Source organism: Drosophila elegans, unplaced genomic scaffold, assembly GCF_018152505.1.
Source record: "Drosophila elegans isolate 14027-0461.03 unplaced genomic scaffold, ASM1815250v1 contig_814, whole genome shotgun sequence".
Classification (NCBI taxonomy): domain Eukaryota; kingdom Metazoa; phylum Arthropoda; class Insecta; order Diptera; family Drosophilidae; genus Drosophila; species Drosophila elegans.
Genome location: NW_024546167.1, coordinates 17,763,257 through 17,783,738, shown reverse-complemented (window position 1 = coordinate 17,783,738; position 20,482 = coordinate 17,763,257). Strand labels below are relative to the sequence as shown.

Here is a 20,482-nt window from a genome sequence, read left to right as displayed (position 1 = left end):
ACAACTGAAACAACTAAAACAACAGCTCGTATTCGTGTTACTGCATTGATGGCTACACAGGGATCCAGTGCCAAACGAATTGGGACGAATGCTGGTCGAGTCCCTGTCAGAACGGCGGGACATGTGTGGACGGTGTGGCCTACTACAATTGTACGTGTCCGGAAGGATTTTCTGGTAAGTGTGCTCCCTGCTCTCTATTTGTGGGTGTGGGTGTGTATGTGGGTGGGTGTTGCCTGAATGCGGTCTATTTTTGGTGCCAGCAGCATCTAGCTAAAATACACGAAACTAAAACGTAGCCCATGCACAGAAAATAAATTGTTAATGAAGATTAAACTTTCTGTTTCGTAAGCCAATAAATATAAATCCTATATCCTATTTCATAAAAAGTAAGTAATTAAGTTTTCAAGATTTTAATTTATTTCTTACCTTACTTTAATAAAAAATATGTAAATTAAAATTTACTATTTTATTTAGTTAAAGAACGTCAAATACAAAAGCATCTATTGAGTTTACCAATAGTAATAGAAAATATTTGGAATTTTCTCAGGAAAATCCATTAACTTGTGGTTTATTTACAAATAACATAATATATATTGTACTATTTATAACTTTCTGTGGCCCAAATTAAGAATCATTACTCTTACTTTATAAATGAACAATCTAGTATTTTATTTTTGAATTTTGTTATCTTCGTTTCCAGTGCACTTGGACAAATAGAAATGCGGGGGGGAAAAGGGTTATGCAGTAAAAGTGGAGTGGCAAGCCAGTTGAGTGGGCGAAGTTCCTCTTCCGTTCCACGTGCGAAATGTATTTTTATTAAGCCAACATAAAAAACTCAGTCTCGCTTGGTTTGCACTTGGTGGAGAGCCTGAGACAGATCCCGATCCCTCGATCCCCCGGCCCAAAAGCACCGAGCTCCCAGCTCCGGTAAATAGAGAGGAATTCCTGCCAGGACGCGCAGGAATCCCCTTTTGCCCCCAAACGTATTTGTAAAATTTACGCGGTACGAGAAAAGGGCGAAATAAAAATATAACGTACAATGCTCGTTTTTACTTATTTCCCCGGCATTTGCTCACATGTGTCTATTCTTCTTTCTAAAGCGTCCTGGGAGAGAAAAAAGCGGAAAAAAGAATCCAAATATAATATAAAGAAAAGCAAACGAAAATAGTGAGTCATTGAAGTGCAGCAGCACTTTATACCCTTAAAATTGAAGTTGATTTGGTAGGGAGAAAGGTTTTTCTGGAGTGTTTTTAATACCCAAAAGCCAAAAACCGCTTTTCAAATAAAAGGAATTTTTATAAAATATATTAAAAGTTATTAGGACAAAGTTAAAGTATTATAAGCTTGCTATTTGTTTCTTTATTTAATATTAATATCAAATATGACACTCTGTATAAAAATTAGCTAAAAGTGTGATGTGATATTTGTGCTTGATTAATTACTAAATTTAGGAAATATATTTTGTATTTTATAATTTATATACCTAATCTCAACCTCAAATGCCAGAATATAAAGGGCATTTGACAAAGTGAGATGATCAAAGCTGAGAGAGAAAAAACGCTTTGAGAGATCTTCAAAGGCATTAAAACGAAGGCAATGAGGAGGGCTTAGAGGGGGAAATCGGGAAAAGTGGAATTGGAAAATGGGAAATGGGGGAAAATGGCAAAGCCAAAGCTGGCAAACCAACTTTAATGTTGTCTATTGTGGTAGTCAATGCTGGGTGCTTAACTTGCCACTTGCCACGTGTGTTGTGGTACAATCTTCCCGAGTATCCGAGTATCCGAGTATCCGTGTATCTGTGTATCTGTGTTGGCCAAGCACGGAAGTCTAACCATGAATGTATCTAATGTTCATCCTTTTGGCCTCATGTACGTTCTACGTACACACATAAGCACATTTACTTATGGTACGTGTGAGAAGCACTTAGTGTCCGTCCATATATTTTCTTTCCTTTCTTTTTTTATTTTGGCACCAGCCACCACCCCTTTCACTGCACAAAAGTTGACTTTATAAAATTTAGTGAAATTTATAGCCAACGTATATAGGTGTAATACGTACTATATTCGTATTTGTAGTCGTATCAACGCCAGACTAAAACCGAAATACAAATTGCAGCAAATTTGTTCGGGAACTTTCCTGATGAGTTCAACGAGTGGAACACCAGCTGAACAATCAGGCCAAGAGAGGTGGCTAAATGATGTAGATGGGCCAAGGGGAAACTTTGAAACAGACCAAAGTCATTGACTGACTCTTTTGGCCAAAAGAGTCTGGGGAATAAATTACAGAAACTAAGTCCGGAACATGGGTTACATGTGTTTTCCGGCTGGTTGAATGCATTCGAATTGAAATAATGGAGATGAGAATTGTGGCTGATTGAATGTGTGTTTTTATTTAAAAGGAATGTAAGATTTAAAAGGATTCAAAATGGATTTTAAGAGAGTTTTATACAAGTTTATATATTTTAGAACATGCTCGTTATTGTTTAATTAATTTTTCATTCATTTCACAACTTAAAATAAGAACATAAAAAAGCTTTCAATAATCAAAATTATAAAAGAATAATTTAATTTGCTTTATGATCATAGACCATAAATTCAACCTTTTTTGTTACCAATTTTGGCTATAAAAACTAGTAAGCCTGTCAGATTTCGGGATAAAGCCCAATTTCCTTAAAAAAATCCAACATAAATCGAAAACAAATACTTTCTCGCCATTTACATCACGCATACGACCCGTTTAACAAGTTTACCCTCATCGTAGAACAACTTTTATCGCAAGCGAAACAATTGCATTAATTTAACATAAATAGAGCGGAGCAACGAACGCAGGCAAACAAAGGCCCACAAAGCATAAGCACTGCAAATGAAATCAACACAAAAACAAATAAAATTATGCACTGCCAGCCCGTGTCCCCTGCTTTTCCACCAAACTAAACGGTTCCATTGCAAATTGCTTTCAGACTCGGAACAAAAAAGACAAGCCCAAATGTAAATAACGCAAAAAATTGCATAACAAATTCAGCGCATAAAAAAGTAAAGCAAAATATGTTTTGTGCTAAGGCAGCCGCAAAAAATTTGTATATTCTATATACACACTCATATATAATAAATAGATTTTTTTGCCAAAAGCACGCGAAATGTCGGAAATAAAGCTATAAACTGGGAAAATGGGACGAAAAAAAATGCAGCAAAAATGCTGCAAAATTTCGGAATGAAATGCAGTCTATGAATGGCAGTCTAAGGCAAAACAAAGCGAAAGTAACGGATGCAAAGAGTTCTGAAAAGGTGGCCGGAAAAGCGGGAAAATGGACAGACGCCTCGGGGCATTATTTAACCGCTCATTGAGTTTTGGAAAGCTTTCACCTTGGCCACCTCCACCCCCCTTAATAAAAGCATCAGCAAATGCAAAAGAAAAGGGACCACAAGATAATTTCAGCGCGGGACAGCAGCGTTCTAATTAATTTTTTGAGCTCCCTTTGCATTTCGCATATTTCCGCGGCCCACTCCCCATTTATTTTTCGGCTGGCTGGCTTTAGCGCTTATGTTTGTGCCCTTTTGAAGTGGTTTTGCGGGATATACTAGTAGTAGTACCAGTAAATAGGGACTATGGTGCCATGTATATCGTTATTTCGCAGTTCCACTTACCAACTCTTTGTGCAGACTTCTATGACTTTGGGTATAAAATGGTTTATTGGACTAAAATAGTTGCTTTGATTGGGTTTTCGCACTTAGTTCCACTTTAGCTCTTTGACATCGGATTTAATTTGACCCGGTTTAATCAGGCTAAATACTGAAGCAGCTGAAAATGAAAAATTTAAAAACGTATTATGGTTAGGAGGAAAAAATTATTTTATTATTCAATTAAATATTATATTACCAGCTAGTTAAGATGTATTGAAGAAATTCTATAAAGCGATTATATTTAATGCAATATTAATTCAGTTTTTAGTACATGTTTATTTATATTATATTAGATATAAGACCGCTTCCTTATAAAGTTCACTTATGTTAACAAATGAACTTATTACTTAGAAGTCTTAAAAAATCTTGTCTTACATCTTGTTTACTTCAGACTTTCTATGCTAAATTTCAAGATCATCCTTGGCATAAAGACATTAACGAGTACATTTTCCAAGAGGCTGCAATCCTCTCTGTAAACTGCAATCACCAACAGCTTAACCTTGCTCTCCTAACTCACACACACACATACACACAGCCCCACGCACACCCACACAACCGCAATCGAATAACAAAGCATGGGCAATCCTTTGTCCTTTTGCTCCTTGGCTCCCTGCCTTTATGCAATCATGGCAGCCGCCAAAGTGGGAAAAGTGTAGGAAAATGGGGCAGGAGGTGGGAAAAGCGCTGCTGAGATCCATTGCATTGCGAAAACAATAGAGGCGGAGCAGGGGGAACTCTGCAGGATGGAAGAAGGTCTTCCTGGGCCTATTCACCATTGAAATTTCGCATTTCGCATTTCACATTCATGCAAATGCAGCAAATCAACAATGAAAAAATAATAAAGGATTCCTTTCAAATGTGGCCAAAAGCAAAGGGGAAATGCTCTGCAAATGATGACTTAGGTGCAGATAAATACAATTTCATTTAAATATAACATTTTTAATAAAATGATTATGGTTAACAATCAAACAGATAGTATTTTTGGTATAGCATTGATTTTATTTTCTGATTTATTTAAAAAAAAATTAATACCTCAAAATATTTGTAAGCTAAAGTATACATAACATTCATGCTATTGAAACTCAATAATGTTATATTTCACTGCTGATTAAATTGTATATATCTCGTTTTCCGTAAAAAATGTATATATTAGAAAATTATTAATTTCATTACTGAATAAATTGTATATATATTGTTTTCTTAAAAAAAACAACATAAAACATGTATAAAAATATTTTTTTTTACCTCATAGCTACCTCTTATAAAAATATCCAAGGTTAGTTATTGCAGGGCTACAAATTTCACCATGTTTTTGCAACCCATAAGGGTATATTTATGGAAATGCATTCAAATTGCAGCAATGCAGTTTGTGCCGCGACTTTCCTTTTTTTTCGTGCAACAGTTTTCGGTCTGTTTTTTACACTCACTCACTTGATATTTTATCGTAATTTTCCTGGGCACCATGTCCTTTTCTTAGGACTGCTTCATCAGCGGGTTTTGAGCGAGCTGCTGCGTGTGTGTGCATAAATTTGCACCTGTTCACCTGTTCGCTCCACTTTCGCCCTCTTTGGCAATTTGCACACATTTTCACGTAGTCGGGGAGATACATTCAATCAAGCATCTGGTTGCTCAGTCGCTGGCTCATTCGTCGATTCATGGCTTCATTTGGCTTGTTTCTTTTCCTTCTGATTTCGCTGCACCCTTTAATCAAAGTCGCATACTTTAATTCCCGGCAAAAACTGATTTGCTCCGTTGTATATTCCACCAGTTTTCAATCACACGACTCAGCGATTTACATGCATTTTTTATTTCAATTACCCAGCGGAAAACACGAACCAGTGTTTATAAATAGAATTCGAACCGAATTGTTTCTCGTTTCGCAGAGGTGGCTAATCAATGGTCCTTTGGGACTTAGTTTCGCTGCTCATTTCTGTTGTTGTTTTGCGACAGCAGCGTAAAATATTCATGGCCTTATTGATTTTATAATGTCAGCCCGAGAGTTTGATGAACTTTTCACATGTGTGCAGGTGGGTGGGATATTTTTGTTTGCTTTGTCACAGGCCCCGGATTAGTCGTGTAATCGAATGCTATTAAGATTTTTATTTGCCCACACAAACAGATGCGATTAAATTGTTTTGTGGTAAAAAGGCTTAATTGGTTTAAATATCAATTGATAGAATGCATCAATTAGGCACTCTCAAAGCATTAAATCCTATTATTTAAAATAATTTCCGCTCAGAGAAATGTTTCCTTCATTTTAAAAGAATGTTCTTGATGCCACTTAAATTCAGAGCATTAATAAAGACTTTTCTTGTCAATTCTTTTCTGTATGAACTTCATAAGTTATATGACACTCAAGTAGGAAAAGTCTTATTTCAAATATTTTGTATTAATTTTCAAGTGTTGAGTGTTTGTTGTTTGTTTTGTAAAAGATTCTTTAGGAATGCTTTTGCAAAAATACAAGTTCGTGTTTATTAATTAAACGAGTGATTGCTAACGTCTTACAAGTTTATAAATTTTTAATCAAACGCAAACTTTGCCCCCACTTTGTTGAATCAGAAAAAGTGATTTTCTCGTTCATAAATTTGCCAATTCAACTTTCTCACACAATACTTTCCAATTTTACGCAACGTGGCCAACAGAATCGTTAGAAAAACCTTACATGGTTGCCCAAGAAATTCTCTGGAAAATTCAATAGCAAGGAAATCGGAAAATAAAATCTAAGAAAATGTTGTGCAAAATGCAATTAATTAAACGCGCTAATACACATACACTTCCAAAACCATTTTGTGGGTGTAAAAGTGTGCCACCATTTTCACCGTGAAAATGAGCTACGCTTTCTCATTTCCTGTGCTTCTCATTGTCGAGAATTTTTCGCTGCAAAAAATAAATGGAAACTAAGCAATCGAATGAGCAACATTGCGCACCACAAGACATTCAAGTGCAATTCACTTCAGAAGTACACTCCAATGAAAATGTCCTCAAATGATTTATTACTTATATTAAATAGTTGTAAACTTATAGAAATCATTTCTAACTTTATAGCAAAATCATCATATTATTCCATTTTTAACTGTAGCTTACCGATTAATATTCTATACTACACTATAAACGCTATAAGGACATTCAATTTTTAAAATCTTGAACGCAATATCCACGTTTATTACATTAAATTGTTTCCATGCCAAAATTGTATCAATATTTTCGGGCAGATAAAATTTGATTATTGGCCAATTTTGTCAATCCTTTTGTTTAAAATATTCCAATAATCGACATGAATGTCAGAATTTCCTCCCTTTTTTTTTTTTTTTTATTTGATTTTTACACATTCGACCGGTTTTTAACGTGTAGATATGCGAATTGAAATTGCTGGGTTCTACCATTGCGAGTGACATGAATTTGGTCGGGTTTTCGGCTGGGGGCTGGCTGAGTGAATGGATCCCGTGATTAGTTTCCCCATCGCATTTGAAAGCAGCAGGCGGTGTGTCCCAGAATCTATGCAATCGCAGTTGGAATCGGAATCGGAGTCGGAATCGGTGGCAGGAGATGAACCGAAAGTGCATTTCATTGCTCACTGTCGCAGGTCGCAAGCAGCGATTTACGGCAATAGATTCGAAGGATGCCGGCCAACCCCCGAAAACCCCCAATTCAATACTCCAATCCAATGATAATAGATTGCTCTGGCTGGGATTAGTTTCGCATACAAATTACGGAAGAGACGTGGCTTAAATTCGAAGAAGCTAAGTACTGTTCTTAGTCTTGGGTAATTGAAGAATTTGAAATGAATAAACCAATATATTAAATGGATTTAATTTTGGGGAAAATTAACTTACTTTGGCGGGGGGAAATGAAAATGATTTCGGAAAAGTAACTATTTTACTTGCAATGTGTGTCATCAATTAACTGTAGGGAATTGAAATTTCATCAAAGGTAGAGTCTCTTTTCAATTTAAATTCCATTAGATTTTCTTTAATACATTTCCAAAATTCCATAATTGATGCTAGTTAGCACAATCAATTTTTGACTTGTAAACTGAATTCTACTTTTCTTTGTCCTTATTCCATGTTGCTCTTAATTATGATTTAAACCGAATCCTGATCTTTGTTACACTGACTGCATTTGCAGCATTCTGTGCACTCACTTGTTCATTTATGCATTCATTCAAAGATTTCAGAGGAAACTGCAGAAAAGTGTGCGAATATGCGAGCATAAAATGCAAACGAAATGTGCAATATTTTCAACTCATGCACCTTTTGAAACGATGCCAGATTTCCAATGCATACACGCCCTGCTTGTTGCCCCTTTTCTCCATTTCTCACAATGTATATCCTGCTTGGGAAAAGGTAACAAGCAAATAAGAAGCACAAAATGTGTGCAGATAAAATTCAAATTTCAATTTGTGCATCGACTGGTGGGGCAAAATGAAGAGGACGAGCTGCCCCAAGGACTCGAGGGGACGGGTGCGGGAAATGGCCATGTTTATTGTGACCCGAAGCCAAAACAAATGTTCGTACCTTGTTGCACAAATGTTTACAGTTCGCTGCCAGCAGCAAATAATAACAAAAAAAAGGAAATATATAACAAGAAAACGATGAAGAGGCGGCACAAGAAGCATGACAGGAAAAAGTTTCAACAAAGAAAAATGGCAAGCGGCAGGATTCAAGACAAAAGTAAAAAGTGAAATAAAATACTCGAAAAAGAACATTGATCAAACAAAAAATTACAGAATATTGATTGTGGTTACCAATTAATAACAAATTAAAGAGAAATGGTAAGTTTAAAATGGAGTTTTAATCCATAAAAAAACTGTTTGGACAGATTTATACTCTTCATAAAAACATACAAAAATATTTATGGCAAAATCAATTTAAAATATTATTTAGTACTGACCACAATTTTGAAAAGTTATGATAAGATTAGTTAAGTTTTTAATAGCCATGTAGCTCCTGAAATCTTGAACGCTAAGCCGACATTTATCAATTTCGAATATATTCCAGGCCGAAACTTTATCAATATTTTACCGGCATTTAAAATTTGATTAATGGTTTATTTTTCCTATTCTTTTCGCTTTCAAATATTCCAACAATCGACATGAAGAATGTCAGAAATGTACGCCTCTTTTTTATTTTCATTTTCAAATTCCCCAATGAAAACCGAGAAAACCCGGACAACCAAAGCCCGTCCATTTAACAAAGCAAAAAAACAAAGATAGAGGGAAAATTGTGCGTCCAATTCGGAAAAAATTCATTCATAAAACATGCCTCGTAGATTGCGGCAGTGAGTGAAGCATTTTTCCTGCCCACAAAAATGACCGATGCCTCCCCCAACCCCCTTCGGCACCATTTTCCACCCCTTTTCTTTTTCCCCACACCCCCTCCTACCAACCACGCACACGGTGAAACAGAATGGAAATCGATTTTCACTTTAACGACTTCACACATAGCACGGGGCCCTAAGAAAAAGTATTACCGAGGCTCCAACGAAACCACAAACGGAGCCAAAACAGTGAACAAGAAAAACGAGAAATCATCGTGAATGCATTGAGAAAAGGTAAACCCAGACGATGTGAATTTGGGTTAAAAAGTGTGCGTAAGGGGGGTGGGGTAGTGGGATGGGTTTTCCTGCTCAGTATTATCTGTGCTTTCTGTGTGCTTGACCACTTCCTGTATTTGTGCATGAATTGGAGCGTAATATGACATTTCATGTGGAGCACCAAAATCGGGTGAAAAACATAGAGGGAAAAAGGTTCCTGAGGCAACATGTCGTATGAGCAATAAAATTAGTTTTTAGAAAAGCTTGAAGCAACTGCAATACGCATTTATCAAATGAATAAATTATTTTATTTATAGTAATTTACTAGGTGCTTTTATATTTTGAATTACAAAGAGTACAAAAAAAAACACATCTGTTAATATTATTAACAAAACATGGCGAACAAAAATTTAAAAATAGCTTTAATTAGTAGCATTTGCATTTTTCATACAAGTGCTTTCATTTTACAACATACATAAAACAAATTGAAATATTTGTAGCATTTTAAGGCCTCTGGTAGACCCACACCATTGAAATCATAAAGCAAAATGCGATTGCCTCGCTGCGATGGCCATAAACAAATTGAAATGTGCAGCGACTTGATGGCACTTTATGGTCAGAATGGGGAAATTGAAGCTGTTGCTCCGCCATGGCAGTGAAATACGAGAAAGCGCCAGTCTGGCTGGAAAATCCATTACTCAATCGAAGATCGGGTTTGGGGCAGACGATAAATTAAAATTCGTTTTTTATGTGCCCCATGGAGCAAACAAATAATTTATCCAAGAAACGATATTAAAGAGTATGATAATTGCAAGTGCCTTGGTGAAAAGACATGATGTTCAATAAGAAAAATAAATTGGAGTGTGTGTTTTATTTATGACAACATAAAAAAACTTTAATGTATGTATGTTCTTATTATTAAAATAATTATACAGAAATTTGTATTTTATGAAATTTTTAAAGTAGCAAAATATGATTTAAAGAAGTCAAGTTTGAAATTCAACTTGAATTTGCATGCAATTTGAGAATTACCTGCATAATTAGCTCTCTGAAATGAGAAACACATCCGAAGCCTTTGGGTCCAAAAGTGTGCAATAGTAATAAATTAATTTAACTTAAGTTGCAAATGAGCATTTTAATGCAAATGCAATCTGAGCCCCAGCAGCCTAGAAGTATGCAATATAAATTCGAAGTCAAGACCAAAGGACACAGACCGCATAGTTTAATCGAAATGTGCATACGAACGACTATATTTGCTAGGCAGACACATTCAGGAGCTGAGCTGAAATCCACAAAAGCACACAAAAGATACAGATATACAAATGTATAACTAAAAGTCGTAAGATACATGCATGTATATATACCAACCCGTCATAAGGCAAACAAATGACATCGACTGACATCCTGTACTGTGCTCGCCAGGATTTTGAGTTGCCTTCTTCGCATTCGGTTCCCCTTTTCGTGTTGATTTAGTGCTTATGTAAATTTAATATATGTTCAGAGCTTCCCACCTACTGCCCACTTTTCCCCATCATTTGCATAGACTTACATTATTGTTGCATTATAAACCAGACAGAAGGACCAGACACGCACATTTATCTTTTATGAGGGCTCTTCAGCTGCCATTCTATTTTAGAACTTTTTTCTGCCCCTCAGTGCATGTATTTTGTATAATTTATGAGTTCAAGTGATAAATTGTTACGCCTTCCCAATTGCAGTCCACTTGAATGCAATTTTCAGTCTTAAATTAAAAAGATTTCTTTGTTCTTTGGCGCATTAATTTGGCCAAAGTGCAGGGGAATTTCCGTTTTGTTTCGACACTTTGAAGTGTCCTTTTTTGTTTTTTAAGGGAGAGAGTGAAACTTTTTCTTCAGCCCAGACAAGATAGGCAAAGAAACTTTAGTTAAGTGCAGGCGGAAAAAACTTTAAGCATATTTCTCGCCAACTTGTTGCCAAAAAGAGTTTGCCAAGAAAAAGGTGGCAGCGAAACGAAAACAAAGGCTCAAACTCCAAAAGGCGTTTCTATGCTGGGCAAATAAATTCTCAAACTTCAGCCATACAAAATATTTCGCTGGCAATAAATTTGCAAGGAGAGCGCGCTCGCACACACACACATACAGCCCAAAAAATATCACTCATACGCAGCGTTGCGCTGGCAAAGATTGAACCAGAAACGAGAATGGGGGATTCCCCATCCCATCCCTCTGTTTTGCCCATCTCCGCAGGCGAAGATTGTCTGTCTGCTTGACAGTTGCTGCCTTTTGGCAAAACACTGAGACCAAGTCAACGTCGCTGCAAGTTGTTGACCAGAAAATTGAAAAGTATTTCCAAGCATTTGTTGCCATTGTTGGCTGTCAAACTGGATACCCCCAGCAGTGAGGATTGCTCTATTCCGAAAACTGAGCATTTCGATTGGGAATAAACGTATGACATGGCAAAAGTGTCTTTTCTTTATTTTCTTAACATTGTTCTACAAACATTTTTTTTTTCAAAATTGACATACATAAATGATTAATTATAAGCACCTTTAAAAAAGAAGTTCTTGTTTATAATTCATTATATTCAGCTACCAAGCATTGAAAAAGGCTTAAACCCCATAGTTCGCTATCTACGAACATCATTATCGTTTAGTTTTTAATTATTTATAAATGAAAAATTTATAAAAATATTTTTCTTACTTTAAATATGCTAATATATCATTTATAATTTGTGGTCATTGGCAAATAATTAAACAACCAGCTTAATAAATGCAAAATTTATAAACTGAAAAAACTTTTGAGTAATGGTCATGCATTTTAAAGACTTCGTAAATATGATACATTTGTAAAGCAACAAATAAATAACACTACAAAAATAAAGATTTCAAAAGAGTATTGGCTAAGTTTCCATTTTTCCACTAGTTTTTACCCATTTCTGTTTTCAACTCCATGGACAGAATTTGAAGGACAGCTACAGATTTTGGCATGTGTGCTTTGTATCCAGTGTATGTGGGAGGGATATAGCTCAACGTGTGCGTGTAAATATCCTTTTGAATTGTTTATATTGCTTGCAACCAAATCAGCACTTGTGTAGGGTTTGTTTTGATTGCCATTGATGCGCTTGTACCAAAAACTTTCCACTTTCTTATTTCCTTTTTCGTACCGAAATAGATTGAAAGGAATTGGATCGATGGGGGGAAAAAGAGAAACTCCCAGTGGCAAATATAATGAAAGGTCATTCAATTGAACTTCAATTGTGCGCACTTGTTACAGACGCAGAACCAAAGTGAAACCAAATCCATTGAAAGAAAAGGTTATTTACGGGCTGTAAAAGAACTTACTGAGGGGGAAATGGAATTGATTTCGATTCTACTTCAGTTATTAATTAAAATTGCAACCCTATACTTCCAACAGTTTCTTTCAAACAGTTTACAAAAAATATTTTAATTAAAATCCATAAACTAAAACCACAAAGCTATAACAATTATTCTTTGATGAAGTAAGTCAAAAGCTAATTGCAACTGGCAAAAACTAATTAAACCTCAAAACAATATCAATATCAGGCATAAATAAATAAATTAAATACATTCCTATAAAGTGGTCTGCAAAAGAACTTTGACCTGCAGATATACATATACATATACAAATACATATACATATTTCTTTAATTAAAATGCAAAACTAACAGTGGGTTGCCCTTTGACCCCCAGACACAAGTAAGGCTATTTGTATTCACATCCTTTCATTTAACTTCGTTGCAGGATCCAATTGCGAGGAGAATGTGGACGAATGCATGTCGAATCCCTGCCAGAATGGCGGCCTTTGTCGGGACAGGACCAATGGCTACATATGCACCTGCCAACCCGGTTATCTGGGCTCTCACTGCGAACTGGATGTGGCCGTCTGCGAGACAGGTGAGTTGCAGTCAGGGTGATGAATGACCACAACTAGAGGGTCGAGGTTGTCAAAAGGTAGAAATATGTTTGGCAGATACGGCAGGCATTAACTGAAATTAGTGGAAAACGCTGCAAATATTGCCCTTAAATATTAAACTGCTACAAAAAGAGGGAAACACTATTTTCGTCATATAATTTTTAAATGCAAAGACATACAAAGTATAGTAATAATTTCAAAAAATTCATTAATTTTTAAATGATTTCGTTTTAACCATGGACTCAGGGTTGGATGAAAATCGCAGAATAAATTCTTGGCAACTAATTGAATTGAATTTTTTTTTATTTAATTCAGCTATGCAAATAAGCTAGTTTAGAGATAAAATATTCCAAGCGGCTCTGATAACCAATTAAAAGTTGTTATTTTAATTTGCCAAATATTCTATTATGTTATTTTAAACAGGAACTGGAGCCCGTTGCCAGCATGGCGGTGAGTGCATCGAGGGTCCGGGACTGGAGTTCACCTGCGATTGTCCGGCGGGCTGGCACGGCAGGATTTGCCAGGAGGAGATCAACGAGTGCGCCTCGTCGCCGTGCCAAAACGGAGGCGTCTGCGTGGATAAACTGGCGGCCTATGCCTGCGCCTGTCCCATGGGATACACGGGCATCAACTGCGAGGAGGAAATCCTCATTTGTGCCGACAATCCGTGCCAGAACAATGCCCTGTGTCTGATGGAGGAGGGTGTGCCCACGTGCTACTGTGTCCCCGACTATCATGGCGAAAAGTGCGAGTTCCAGTACGATGAGTGCCAATTGGGTCCACGTTGCATGAACGGCGGTGTTTGCATCGACGGAGTGGACACCTTCTCGTGTTCATGTCCGCCCCTGCTGACTGGCATGCTCTGCGAGTGCTTGATGGTGGGCGAGGAGTCTCTGGACTGCAATTACACGGCACCAGTCACACAAGCTCCGCCCAGGAGGACCACCACCACATCCACAATGGCGCCGCCCACAGTGAGGCCTGTCACTCCGCCAGAGACCACTGTACCGCCAAGGGTATCCGAAGAGGTGGACATAGTAGTGGTTACCACAACTGCTCCTGTGGAAATATTGGTTACTCCTGCCGTGTCCTCCTCATCATCCTCATCCGAGGAGGCAGTTTCCGTGGAGATCAAAACACCGACTATGGCTCCACCCGAAAGCGATAGCCAAAGCGTATCCGTGGAGCAAACCACAATTATTCCCGCACAACCTGAGCCAGAACCAGATGTTGAACCCAAGCCTCAACCCGCACCATCTTCTGAATCGGAAACGGAGGAGGAAATAGTACCAGGAACCACAGCTAGACCGCCTGTTAGCAGATCCTCTAGCTCTTCGGAGGAATCGCCAAGCATATATACCACTTTGCCACCTCTGCCGGGAAAATCTCTGACCACTTCATCGGCAGAAAGTTCAGGTGAAGTGGTCACCTCCGAGGAATACACAACTGTGCCGCATTTCGAAGTGAGTGCTGAAAGTGGCAGCGACGAGGTCACCACCATGCGACCCACTGCAGCACCCAGCATCACCATACAAGTGGAGGTCACCTCATCCAGCAGCAGCAGCAGCAGTAGTTCGGAATCAGAGGAGATAGTCACCACACCAGCTCCCGTTTTTGTGCAGAGAGTAACCACAATTGAGACCAGCATCTCCATAGACTATGTCACGCCCACTACGCCGCCGGAAAGCGTGCCAGTGCCCAGGCCCACATTTGCCCCAGAGCCACCGCTGGATGTGGTGGAAACGACTGCCTCAACGCACCACCTTTGGACGGAGGTGCCCACCACGGCGGCTCCTTTCTTCACCGAATACCCAGCCGAAGTGCTAATCACCACACATCGAACGAGTGCCGGCAGATTCACCACTGTGCAGCCACCTGTAGGGGTCACCACTGTTCCATCTGAAGACGATTCTTCCGTGGAGTTACCCACACCGCACACGCCCCACATAGTGGTCACCATATTGGATGCAAATGCCACAATAGCACCATTGATAACCACAACTGGATTGCCAGCGACCTATCATCATCACCACCATCATCACCACGAACCAGAGGGAACCACTCGGCATCCCCTAGAAGAAGATGACCACCATCACCACCACCACCACCATCATCTCGACGAGGTCACCACTCCACTGCCAGTGGAAATGACTACGGGACATCCTCTGCAAACGGAGGACTTGGTTGGAGTACAAGAACCTTCTTTGGTGACCACAGTGGAACCGTTTGTGCCGCCCGAGACGACGATGGTGCCAGTGGTGGTGGTGGTTCCTGTAACTATTACACCACCTGGAACCACGGCAGCTCCTGTTTCTCCGGCGACTACTCCTGCACCTACTCCGCCACCCACTGAGGCACCAACTACTCTGCCACCCGCTCCACCACCCACTCTGCCACCGGTGACCCTGCCGCCACCCACCATACCACCCACCATACCACCCACTCCCCCATCAACGCAGTCCGCACAAACTTTACCGCCACCCACGTCGGCCATAAATGCTTACACCACCCCCGAAGGACCGCCCACTGCAGCCCAAACGAAGCCAACGGCAACGGAGAGCAGCGAGGAGGTGGAGGGCAGCAACACGGTCTCCTCCGGCGGAAGGGGATCCGGTGGAGTGCCCGAGGAGAAGGCCGGCGACGTCGACTGCATCAAACTGGGCTGCTACAATGGCGGCACCTGCGTAACCACATCCGAAGGATCGCGGGTAAGTAGCCCATTGATTAGAAACACTCTAATATACGGAAGTACAGCCAAAACGTTTTAATATTTTTGTGATTATGATCTCTAATAAGTAAAATTCTATAGATTAAACTATACCTAAAACATTTGATTAAGACCTTTAAATATTTCTGACAAATATTATGTCTTATAATTAACGATTTCCCTCAGGAAAATATGAAAATTCTCGACAAATATAAAGAGTATATAAGTATTTTTCCAAAGTGCAGCCAGACGCAGTAGGTCAATCGATTGGCGCCCCAGCACATTGGCACCTTAACGAAATCGAGTTGTTTGTTCGATGCCAAAACAACCAAAAACTAGGTAAAACGAGGCTTCCCAGGGAGTGAATTGTGTGTGAGCAGTCAACTTCACAATTTTCAACCCCATTGAGTTGCTAATTGGCCGTGTTGGAGTTGTGCGCCTCCAGGCTCCGTTTCCAATTCCACCTCCTGACCATTAATAAGTCATTAAATATGCCAGCTAGAGCTGCCATTGCCTAGGCAATAGGTAAATAGTCAAAGTAATTGGGAAGTAAAACGGGAATGGACTACACTCATACCCTGAAAATGTAACAAAATGTTTACAATTTAAACATAATATTTATGTTCATAAATGGAATTGCCTAAGTTGAGTTTAAAGATGTCATATCCTGAAGGAGTATACAAATTGACGACTTATTGACTCAACAACATAGCCAAGCAACCAGTAGCTGCTGAATACTTTATAATTTATAATAACGACAGAAACTCCGTTGCTAGGTTCGAATTCAGAGCCACTGTTAATGCAATTTACTGTTCAGGGAATCCGAGAGGCTTTAATCAAACCCTTTAATAGGATACTCGCCAAACGAGGGCATTAGCAGTACCTACTCAACGAGCGATGCACTGGTGCCAACTAAATTTGCAAATTGACAACCTGAAAGGACCTCACAGCTGCCCACGTACTGATAGAGATGCAGATACAGATACAGGTTCACAGATGTGAGCTCAACTCATACATAAATAATCACGTAAGCAGGTCCTGTAAGCAGATTTGCTGAGCAGATTGTTGCTAGGCCAACGGACAGTAAAATAATCGAAATAGTTGCCTGTTTTAGGTGGAATTTATTTCTGGGTAGTAGTGGAAGTTACATAGTTAGAATTTGTTACTGGGAATTTTAAAAGGCTCCTATCGTTGGATACAAAATATTTATATATTTTTATAAAAAATATATATATATAGCTTACTGAGCGTATTTTTAAAAATAGTCGGTAATTAATATTACAAAATTGATGAAAATCTTGCAGATTACAAAAAGACTGCCAATAGCAAGTAAATTTAATGAAAATCAAAAAATAATTGAAACATATTTTTTCAGGCTCATTTCCGGTGAAAACTTTCGCAAACGACCTACTTCCGCACGGTCTGCTCCCATTTTATCTTACATTTTCGTTGTGTCTGGCTAAAAGTTCTCAGAAATGCCAATTGCTCTTATAAATGAATAGTTAAGAACTTTGGAAATAGAACAGAAGCATTAAAAACGGCAAAATTTCAGGTGAAAAATCAGACAGCAAACTGCAAAATGCCTGACAAAATGTTCGACAAGCGAAACCACAAAAGCCTTCCCCAGTTAGTTGCTCTAGTTACACTAACAGCCAACAATGGCAGGCCTGCCAAAGTATGGCTATTCAACTATTTATGAAAATACTTGTGGTAATTTTACCCCGAAAAATAAAGAGTAGCAAAACGCTTCAAAAATACAAACGAGCTAGGGAGGGAATATCGAATTTTGTACCTCGATGGCAAACTGAAAGCCATTAAGCGTAACAAGCATATATGAACATTTACCAGAGAGGCACGAAACAAATTTCCAATGTCTACTAATAACCGGAAAATTGTTCACAAATGATTGCATGTTAGTTCTGCTTTTTTTTTTGGGTTGAAATTTTGGCAGGAAATTGATAATACGGGGTTGTACTGATTCAGTGAATTCCAAATGATTTCAGTTGCTGAAAATTGATGTTTAAAATTCTGTTTTCAATATTCTTTGGAATACATTATTAAAACATATATATATAAAGCCCTTTCATTTGTTTTTAACTCTGCTAGAGGCAATACAATTAAATAGAATTTGTGAAGGTCATAAAAATATTCACATGTCTAACAAATTCTCACCAATGGCCATGTAATTGTCACCCTCAGGCTTTTTCTCATTTATTATTCATTACCCTATGAAGGTCAGAGTGTGTTGCAATATCTAGATGGCCACAACCATTAAATATATAGGCATTCATATGTCAGCAAGGGCTTCACCGTTGGCCAAATTAGTAGCACCACATGCAATTCCAGTATTTTACGACCGAAACGTGAGGCCAATATGGCTTGACAATGCTTGGCTTATTTAAAAGCTCCAACCAAAGTTGGAAAGGATGGCCAGCGTGTGAGTCACTAAAGTGAAAATTGGCAACTACCACCCGGATAATTGATGATAATTATTTTAAGATTGCAGCGGAAAACCAAGGAGTCATGATTCTTAGTTGTATTGTCCAAATATTAAAAGCCATTAACATGTCATTATCGATTGAAATTTAAACCGGTAAAGATCTATTTGTAGCCCGTTTTCGTAATAATATTAATATTACATTTTTAAAATTAGCTGGTAAGTGGGGTAGTCCTTAAGCCAAGTCTTGAAAAAATTCATAGCATTTTTCTTTAGTTCATATATTTCCTAAAACATTGTTGAAAAACTTTAAGCCAAAAACCCTAGACACTAAAAGTTTAGCAGCACTAATGCAACTAATTAATGCTTCAGACCCAGTTAATGAGTTAACAAAGCAACTGGCAATTTATTTATAAACTTTCGCTGCAGCGCACATAGATCTCCAAAGTGTACCTATGAATCACAAGCACCCACACACACAAAAACGGGGAAAACCTGGGAAAACCGTGGAAAACAAGAACAAGAAAGTGAGGGGGTTAAAAAGCCATCGCATGTGGCCAACATGCTTACAAGAAGAAAAAAATTAAATTTTTATAATAAATTTAGCGCTTGAGTGAGTGACACAACACCGCGGGATGAAATTGTTATTGTGTGACACACACACACTCACCCTGCACACACTCACACAAATGCAGCCCAAGAAAACTGTGGCAAATAGAGAAAAGGTGCGGAGAAAATTATTTCACAGAGCAAATGCCACTTTATTGTTGCCAAGTAATTTAACTAGCTGCGAAAACACTCACGGCAGCTCACACACACTCAAGGCTTTTGTTAATATGCAGATTCACCATTGGCATACGCTGAGGAAAATAATTATATATTAAGTATACAAATGAGTATTTAACAGGGAACAGATTAAAATGATAATTCCTGGCATTAATAGCTTTAAATTGATTACTCTAGAAAGAAAGAGTTTTTAACAAAACATTAATTTTTATTTTCAAAAATCAGCTTTTAATTTATACTTGAAATTAAGAAGAAAAAGTATTTAATAAAACATCAATTTTTTCATTTCATTTTCTTACAAAGAAAATAATAGCAACAGGTTTTTATAAATCTTAAAAAAATATTTTTTCTCAGTGCTGCTTGATTTGCCATCTCTTTCCATTTCGCCTTTTGCATTTGTATAAAGAGACAAAAAACAGACTGGCAGAGCGACAGACATACACTTACATATGTCAGCTGTCATATTGGTTAGGCAAGTTTGGGAAATGCGGTGGCTTGGGCGGGGGCGGGGTAGGTGAAAAAGTGTGGAAAATAGGGGCGTGGCAGGGACAAGTGCAGGCAAAGTGGCACTCGCACTCGGCGAAAGTCACTCGTAAAGTGGCATTAAGCACATTTCAAGTGCTACCCCGCCGAGTTTTTGGTTTTGGAAAATGTTTGCCTGGCTTCTGGCCCCCCATTTTCCTCTTTCCACCCCCCTTCTCGCCCCATTTTCCTGAGGCTCAGTGTGTCTACTGTCTGCATTGCGTTGCTTTTGCCACCGCCAATGCCACTAATGAAAACTTTGTTGAGCCTTTTAGGCTCCTCCATCACCGCCACATGTCTCCCTGACTTAATGCGTCCTCCACAGCCTCTTTTCCCCATTTCCCCATTTCCCCAAGCTTTTCCCCCCTTTCCACCACTTTCATCGTCCTTTTTGAAGAGTGCACTTCAGTCATTCAGGCCATTCCAAGCATTTGCCTGTTGACATTTCCAAAGGCGTGTTACAATTAATTTCCATCTGGCCAACGCAATAAAGCGCAAATAGGAAAAAAAGAGTGGAAACGCTTGGCCACCAAGAGATTCTAGGAAGTCTGAGTGAATAATCCGGTGTGGGCGCTTGAAATTGAGTGGTTTAAATTATTTTTACTATGCTATGAGTTATTTTTATTTAGCTTTACCAAAATATTTGAGTTGCCACAATGATTACTTTAAAGCTTCAAGCTACTCAATTTAGTTTATGATTTAAAATCAATTAAAACGGATTTGTATGGTTTTATGATTGGATACACATATAGTTTCAAAATAGTATTATAGATACGTTTATATATTGTTGAAATAAATGTTAAATTCACGAAAATTTGTATGCAAGCTCAACGATTATTTTGCACATTCTAATTTTAATTCAAACAACTAAAATTGCTTTAACACATTTAAATTTAATGCCATAATA

At 38.3% G+C, this 20,482-nt stretch overlaps 2 protein-coding genes across 3 annotated transcripts in view; one reads left to right on the top strand and one right to left on the bottom strand.

Annotated features, from left to right (window-relative positions):
- Positions 1–20,482, top strand: part of LOC108147905 (protein eyes shut) — a 56,277-nt gene that overhangs the window by 18,469 nt on the left and 17,326 nt on the right. Inside the window, exons 3-5 of the mRNA XM_017274666.2 lie at positions 26–174; positions 12,952–13,104; positions 13,547–15,831. Of these exons, the coding sequence (XP_017130155.1) occupies positions 26–174; positions 12,952–13,104; positions 13,547–15,831 (2,587 nt within the window). The remainder of the gene's footprint in view (positions 1–25; positions 175–12,951; positions 13,105–13,546; positions 15,832–20,482) is intronic.
- The window catches only part of LOC108147908 (MKRN2 opposite strand protein), a 57,928-nt gene that overhangs the window by 22,110 nt on the left and 15,336 nt on the right, over positions 1–20,482 (bottom strand). Inside the window, exon 3 of one of the 2 annotated variants that reach the window (XM_017274669.1) lies at positions 3,645–3,798. The exons of the other annotated variant lie outside the window; for it this stretch is intronic. The gene's annotated coding sequence lies outside the window, so the exon portion shown is untranslated. The remainder of the gene's footprint in view (positions 1–3,644; positions 3,799–20,482) is intronic. 2 annotated transcript variants of the gene reach the window in all.